The 8079-nt window shown below is 41.3% G+C and overlaps 1 protein-coding gene across 2 annotated transcripts in view; it reads left to right on the top strand.

The window, feature by feature from the left end:
* SH3RF2 (SH3 domain containing ring finger 2) overlaps window positions 1-8079 on the top strand; it is a 235406-nt gene that overhangs the window by 123749 nt on the left and 103578 nt on the right. For both annotated transcript variants that reach the window (XM_082254246.1, XM_082254245.1), the window contains exons 4-5: window positions 2444-2539; window positions 3527-3841. In XM_082254246.1, coding sequence (XP_082110372.1) covers window positions 2444-2539; window positions 3527-3841 — 411 coding nt within the window. The remainder of the gene's footprint in view (window positions 1-2443; window positions 2540-3526; window positions 3842-8079) is intronic.

Below are 8079 nucleotides of genomic sequence, written 5' to 3'. Positions count from 1 at the left end.
GCTGATAAAAAATTAGGGTCTCGGGGATGAAAGGGCACGGAGCAGTGATCCCGAGAACATGGGCCACAACTGTCCTGCAAATTCAAACACCAAATGTTATACTAGGGGTCACTACAGTTTAAACACATACATAACATATACTGTAATAACATTTGACCTAATTATATAGTGCTATAGTTAGCTGAAACTCAATCACATACAATGCATTTATATCCACAAGCTATTACATTGTATATAATAGCCAGTGACATCACCACACCACATGACTGATCCACTGTTTACTTCTCTCTCTTTTACTCTACAACTCTAAATAACCACACCGACAACCTAAATCCTTTCGACTGGGTTGATACTTTACTATTATGTATTGAACACAGCTTGATATACACTTGTAGCGCTACCCCCGCAGGAGCTGCTTGGATATTGGTTTGCCCGGGCCTCCCACTGATTACTTCACAGCCAAATACAGGGAATTTTCACACAGCCAGGTACACACACTCTTCCGCTCGTTATCTTCAATGGCCAGTCTAGGGGATTTGTTTTGGTGTTTTATTTTAAGAACTTGGCTAGGAGAAGGGATTTAGTAGGATACTCCAAATTAACAATTCACAGGTGAGGACAACTCTCTGAAATTAGAACTGTATAGTAGATCATCTGCAGGACCATACAGCGTCTGAACAAGTCCCTTTGTAGCTGAGTAGCTGAAGGAACTCAGTGAACTTCCCCTCTTCAAGACACAAGCCAGTGTCTCCTTTAGCTTGCACCCAGTAACTGACTTCTAGCACCCAGAGGGGGATCTAACAGCACCAGTCCCAGTGGATCACCTTTGGGATCTGTACTCAAAAGGTTCCTGAAGAACACACTACAACCCTCTTCAGTGGTACCGGACAGGATCTACGGACATCTTCCCTCAGTCAGCTCTCATAAGAACTATGGGTTGCAATGTTTCTGGCCCTCAGGTAGACCACCTGAGGCCCATGGCAGCCTGTGCCTCGGGAGAGGCAGCAGCACCCTCCCCATCTGGACCTCTCCCTGTAGAGGTAGACTGGACCCCAAGCCCATGTGCTCTTGGGGCACATCCCCTTCTAATTGGCCAGGGCTGTACAGACATTCATGCTCTCATCTTCCAGGATTCCACCCACTGTTCATTATACTCCATAGTTATTGGATCAGTGTGAAACATCAAGACAGCATGAGCAGCACCAGAGCACACTGAGGAGACCTCACTAAACAATCACAGCTCTCTGTAAGGCAAACAGCACTTAAATTTGCCTGACAGTCTCCCTGTTAGGCAGAGAAACCAAAAACTGTATATACTCATTCTAGCACCTACCTAGGAGTGCGCTACACACTACATTGTCAAAAGTATTGGGACGCTGGCCTTTACACGCACATGAACCTAAATTGTATCCCAGTCTTAGTCCGTAGGGTTCAATATTGAGTTGGCCCACCCTTTGCAGCTATAACAGCTTCAACTCTTCTGGGAAGGCTGTCCACAAGGTTTAAGAGTATGTCTATGAGAATGTTTGACCATTCTTCCAGAAGCGCATTTGTGAGGTTTGGACAAGAAGGCCTGGCTCTATTCATCCCATTGGTATTCAATCGGGTTGAGGTCAGGACTCTGTACAGGACAGTCAAGTTCCAAGACATTCTGGACAATTTCATGCTCCCAACTTTGTGGGAACAGTTTAGGGAAAGCCCTTTCCTATTTCAACATGATTGTGCACCAGTGCAGAAAGCAAGGTCCATAAAGACATGGATGAGCAAGTTTGGGTTGGGGGAACTTGACTGGCCTGCACAGAATCCTAACCTCAACCCGGTCAAACACCTTTGGGATGAATAAGAGTGGAGACTGACCTCACATATGCGCTTCTGGAAGAATGGTCAAACATTCCCATAGACACACTCCTAAACCTTGTGGACAGCCTTCCCAGAACAGTTGAAGCTGTTATAGCTGTAAAGGGTGGGCCAACTCAATATTCCCCTACGGACTAAGACTGGGATACCATTAAAGTTCATGTGCGCGTAAAGGCACGCTTCCCAATAATTCTGGTAATATAGTGTTTTTTTTAATTCTGCTAGCAGAAGGTTTCCATGCTCATTGTTCTTCAATTTTTTTTAAGCACAAGCAGCATCCTTCATGACATCAGCAGGAATATAGCAGAGACTAGCATAGGCTAAGTGATAGTACTGCTCAATGTCAAATCAGATCTGCAATGGTGTTGGGTTCAGAGACGGGATTTTAGGAGGGTACCCTGAAGACTTTCAATAACAAAGCAAGTGACTGAACTTTGCAAGAACTCAAATCAAACTATGATCACTTTTCAAATGAGTTCCTTATTCAGTTCTCTTTGTGAATTTGTATATATTGCACATATACTGTATATGGTTATGGATGAATTGTTTTTTGTAATATTCTAACAGCTTGTTGTCTTCATTACAGGATGATATAATTAGTGTGATTCGGAGAGTGGATGATAACTGGGCAGAAGGCCGGTTGGGAGATCAAGTAGGCATTTTCCCCCTGCTCTTTGTAGAGGTATGAAAGGCATGCATATTCTGCTATTTCGCAGTGAAAAAAAATAAATATATATATATATATATATATATATATATATATATATATATATATATATATTATTTATATATATATATATATATATATATATATATATATATATATATATATATATATATATATTGCAGCTCTGTCTTCCTATTTCACCTCTGTCTTCCTATTTCATCTGGTTAAGCCTATCTATAAAAGCTGTATTATCCCATTATTATAACATCCTCTGCACTGCATGTAGGAGATCCTACCTTAGCAACTTACCAAAACATACATAGGGGTTGATTTACTATAACTAGAGAGAGCAAAATCTGGTGAGAGGGTGGAAATATTCATACAATAGGTGGACATCCCTAACTTCACCTCTGATACTCCTCCCACACAGACTTCAGGCTTCAGCCAAGACAAGTGTCTGTCTCCTCTCCTTAGACAGTATCTATAAATGCTATTAATGCATTGTTACCCTGGCACCCCAAACCCAATCATGTATGCCTTACACCTATGTCTCAAGCCCCAGACCTGTCTTTTTGACTGAGTGGGCCAACAAATTCTTGTGTCCCTTGGTCCTGCAGTTTTAGGAAAAGTTACTTTAATTGTATATTTATACAAGTATTTGCTCAGCAAAAACAGACATTGTTGCCCATTCAAATGCTTAATAACAGACTAGCAACAGGTTTTAGAGAATACATGGATGCAACATCACCCAAAGTCATCTAGATCCCTCTACATGTATTTCTACTAATCAGGGGGTCTCAACAAACACTTGCTATTAGTACCTGCAGAGGTGTATGAGGTAGTCCCATGATGCACTTACAGCTTAGGGGACTGTGCTGGTGGTTTAAGGGTCTTTTTGTACTATGTATTATCCATTGACAATTGTTTTTTAGGCTAAAGGACAACAATTTTTAATTTATCTCATCATTGGCCTTGCTATGATTATATGTATTTTATTTGCAGCTAAATAGCACTGCCAACCAACTTCTGGAGTCAAATAAATATAAGAGGAAAGAAGCAAATAACATGGCAGTCATCCCCTGCTCTCTGAAGAAGTCTCCCTCCAATGTTACATCTGAATCTACAGCAACACATCAGGTGCCACAAGGAAGGAGAAAGAGACAGTTCCTGATCACAAGTGCCCTAAATACCCTAAACAAGATCGTACATTCTCCATCAGTAAGGCATGCTCCAGAAATTAGCATGCCCATACTCATCAGTTCAAGCAATACAGCATTGATTGAGAAGGCCAGATTACTGTCCAATACACCCAACCAGGTAATATGGCATTTTCTTGTTATTATTCTAAGGGGCCCCTTAAAAATGGTGGATTTAATCAGCTACAAAATGCTATTGTTACCCCTTGCAGGTTTTGTTTCCACATTTTGCTTTTGATTTTTTACCAGCAAGTGTTGGAAAAAGGGATTTTTAGAAGATTGTCCAGCTACAATATTGCAAGAGAAAATAGTAAAAAATGATTCCCCTCCTTTTTTTCTTTTTATTATTGTGATCATAATCTTCTTAGCTTTGTGAAGGTTACAGGGCCAACCTGCTTATCAGATAAGTGCAAACATCCTTATGCCCAAGTCAGACTCAAGTTTTTATTGGGAAAATCCAAGGTGTTTCCACTGGCAGATTCTGTGTCTGCCCTAGAGCATCTTGATTGACACAGATATATGGAATGTAGATTGGCTACTGAACTACAAGCGTCATATGAAAACTCACCTTGCTATTACTTGTTATTATGACACAAGGTATAACCCAATATAAATCAGAACTCCCAGCAAATATAAATAAAATAATGCTCTTGTTAAGAACATATTTATTCAATAACATCAAAGGATAGCTGTACATTTGTGTAGGAAATACTTAACATTGATCAAAACCTTCTTGTGCCATTGCTCCCTTACAAAGACTCACCTATGACCCCAAGCTGCTGCGAGAATGATGGCCAACTTGAGGGAGTACAAGCCCACTTTTCTCCAGATTGCAGTCACAAGCAAGCCCATTTACAGACGTTTTAAAACTCAGTCAGGCAACCACATTTTTTTTTTCCGTTTTGCATAGTGTGAGGACAGATAGATGTTCTTTTTTTTTTTTTTTTTTTTTTAATTGCTATTTCCCTGTTGTGGACTTATCCCCTTATCACCTGTCCTGGTGTTATCCAAGTCATTGGTGTGAGATCACATTTCCATTGTCCCCTCACTAAATTGCATCCTAGATATGTTTCTTAGGACAACCCAGTGTGTACCCAGAAGGAATCTTCCTCTGCTTCTGGGAAGGGAAATCTCCTAAAAGCAGGTACACACAGCAATAAAAAAATAAAAAAAAAAAAGACTAGAAGCTGAAGAGGGAGGTTTTTTTCCACTGAATTACAGCAGGCAGTCACATAGGCAACTGCAGCCGTTGAAGAATGGTGTCACTCTTTGGCTTTAGACCTCATGCACACCGGGGCATAAAAAATGCTGTTTATACAGGCATTTGGTGTTTTTTCTTTCAGGCTGTAGAAGCAATTCTATGTTAGCCTATCTGTCCGTGCACATTTGCTCATTTACAGGCATATTTTTAAAGGATTTGGGCAGAAAAAATACTTGACACACCTAAACGCAGCGTTTAGGTGCATCAAGCGTTTTTGAGTGTACATTTTTCTAGTTTCTAATTGGGGAAAACTGCTTATAAACCAGTCTAAATGCGTGTACAATATGCTCCAAAGGAGTGTGTTTTTTCTGCTGCCTAGGTTGCATTGACCCTTATGGTATAGCAAGATATATGAACTGAATCTGAAATCAATTTTAATGGGTAACTCCACTTTCGTGGGGGAAAAAAATAGCAAATAAAGAAAAAACAATATAGCTTATACAATTGCGAAACAAATCATATTTTAATTGAATGTTATTAAAAATGACCTTTCCTTTTCAATCTGCAGCAGTTGTAATTTTCTGAAAATGCAATGCAATATGGCTACCTGGAAGTGTTCTGTACACAGAATGTGTACTGACCACACCCCAGAAACATAATTTCCTGCTTGTGTGATTGGTTCACCGATTTTCCCAGAAGTCTGCCTAGGATACAAGTCAGATTTCAGGCATCCCCTGCAACAAAAATGTAATTTTTGGTGAGATACTACCAATAGGAACACGTCTAAAGGGATGCAGACCCAGCGGATTTCCTCATTAGTGCTCTGCAGGTGCACAGCTGTTTAATAATTATAAAACCACTCCCATTAGACCCACTCAGCACAGGGCCACAGAGGAACAAACAGTGATTTCTTCAGAATAACAAAATTTAGGAATCTGCAACAATGATTGTTATAATCCTTGCAATGTACATGTAAATCACCCAGAGGGGAATGTGTTTTTTTTCTCAACAAAAGTGGAGTTAGGCTTTAAAGTTGTATTTATCTACTTAAGTAAACATGGCAAGAAATATACTGAAACAGGATCACCCAGTTAGACCAATCAAAGAACTGATTTTAAATAGGGAAAGATTTTGCTAAATGCGCTTATGGCTTTTACTCCACTAAATTGATTGGTATATGGTAACATAGCAAATTGTAACATTCACACCCCACTACTATTCTTTCAACAGGGTATATTATATATACTGTATATTTCCACTGACAGATTTGCTAGCAACGATTTACTCTGATTTCTGTAAGGAATGATAACCAGATCCATATTTAAAGTATGGCCAAAGCTTTTTTTAGGCAATTCTTCTCCTGGGGATGACAGAACTGCACTTAGTTCTGCACTCCTGTTCACCAAATTCAGCCAACCGTGACATCACAGAGCCGGTCCAGGTTCTGCAGGGATCCTGACAATAATGTGGGTATGCACCCAGATGCCTTACCAGCAGCTGGCTCAGCCTCTCTGCGTGCCACTGGGAGCTTGAGCCAGCTACTCCCACTCCTTGCACAGTCCAGCATTCCAGTGAGGGTTGGAGGGACAGAGCAGAGAGCCGGTGACTGACAGTAATGTTGAGGACATTTGTGGATGCAGGAAAGGGACTAGTAATGATATTTGCCTCATCTGCTGCTTGCCTACAAATATGTACCATTTGAACTCCTAAACGAAAGTCAAGTGAGAGGACACTTAGCCCTAGTATGAGCTCTGTGTGCTTGATTTTGTACTAGGGTTCCAAGACAAAATGAAGACAATGTTTGGGATGGTACAGATGAACATGACACATGCTCAGGCAAAGCATAAATTATGGTATGACCACAATGCCAGAGAGCAGGTGTACAATGTGGGTACAACTTGGATAGGATGTGGGTCCCCAAAAAGTATCAAATGACCAGGTTCTGTTTGGACTACAGGAAGCTGAATGCCATCACTGCTGCTGATGCCTACCCCATGCCCAGGGTCGAGTTGCTGTATAAGCAGGTAGCGTCCACTATCTTACAATCGTGGACAACTAGACCTTAATATTAGGTCATGACGAATTCCCCTAGCCCCTGAGACTCAGGACAACTCAGCTTTCATTACCAAATTCCAATTATTTGAGTTTACAGTTATGCCATTTGATGTAAAGAATGTGCCAGCCACCTTTCAGAGAGTTGTGAATGACTAACTGAAAGGGTGGAAGAATTCTCACTCACATACAGTACCTGGATGACATTGCAGTGTTCAGCCCTACCTGGGAAGAACACCTTGCACATCTGTCACAAGTCCTAGACCAACTGCCATTGGCTAACCTGACAGTCAAACCCAGTAAGTATCCGTCTGGCATGACAAAAGACAAGTGCTTGTGACACCAGATACAAGGAGGCACCCTGAGACAGGGAAGGACGGGGTAATAATGGTCTAACCTACCCTCCTTGGGCATAACAGGCTACTTTAGGAAATTTGTATGCAATCACTGTTTCTTGGGTACACCCCTAACCTAATCAAGAGTAAACCGAATAAACTGGTCTCTTGGATGTCAAATTGTGACAATTTTCAAAAATTGTGAAATTTCCAGGCTTTGAAGAAGACACTGGCCAGTGCTCCTGTACTACAAGCCCTAAATTTCAAACACTGGTTTCTGCTGCAAATCAATGCTTCTCCCTTTGGCTTATGAGCAGTCTTAAGCCAAGCAGGCCCTTTAGGTGAGGAAATTCCAACCCTCTACCTGACCCAGAAGCTACTCCATTGGAGCTTGATTCTCCAGCAAAACAATACAATACATACACATATGGGAGCAGTTTTACCTACTAAAGGATTTCCTATTTCTAGCCATCCAAACCTGACATTTACACAACTATGCCACACAGCACCGCCCTGTGAGACAGAGCAGGAGACCAGATTGTAAAAAATTGACAGGGTGTCACTATCTGTATGTAGAGCCTAAGATGATGAGGGTGGCCTCTTGCACAGTTCCCTTCTAAACCCCCCTGGGCATTGAGACATGGTCTGGGAGAGTGAAGGAAAGGCAAAAAGGCAAGGTGTAGAAACTGTAAGCAGGAACTTTGGAGCGCTGATATCTAATGAGCAGAAGTGCTGCTGGGGATGCTAGGTTCAGTTAAAGGTGGAGTCACT

Source organism: Pelophylax lessonae, assembly GCF_965119305.1.
Source record: "Pelophylax lessonae genome assembly, chromosome: 4".
NCBI classification, from domain to species: Eukaryota; Metazoa; Chordata; class Amphibia; order Anura; family Ranidae; genus Pelophylax; species Pelophylax lessonae.
Note: the sequence above shows the minus strand (reverse complement) of the source record. Positions and strands in the feature narration are given on the sequence as shown.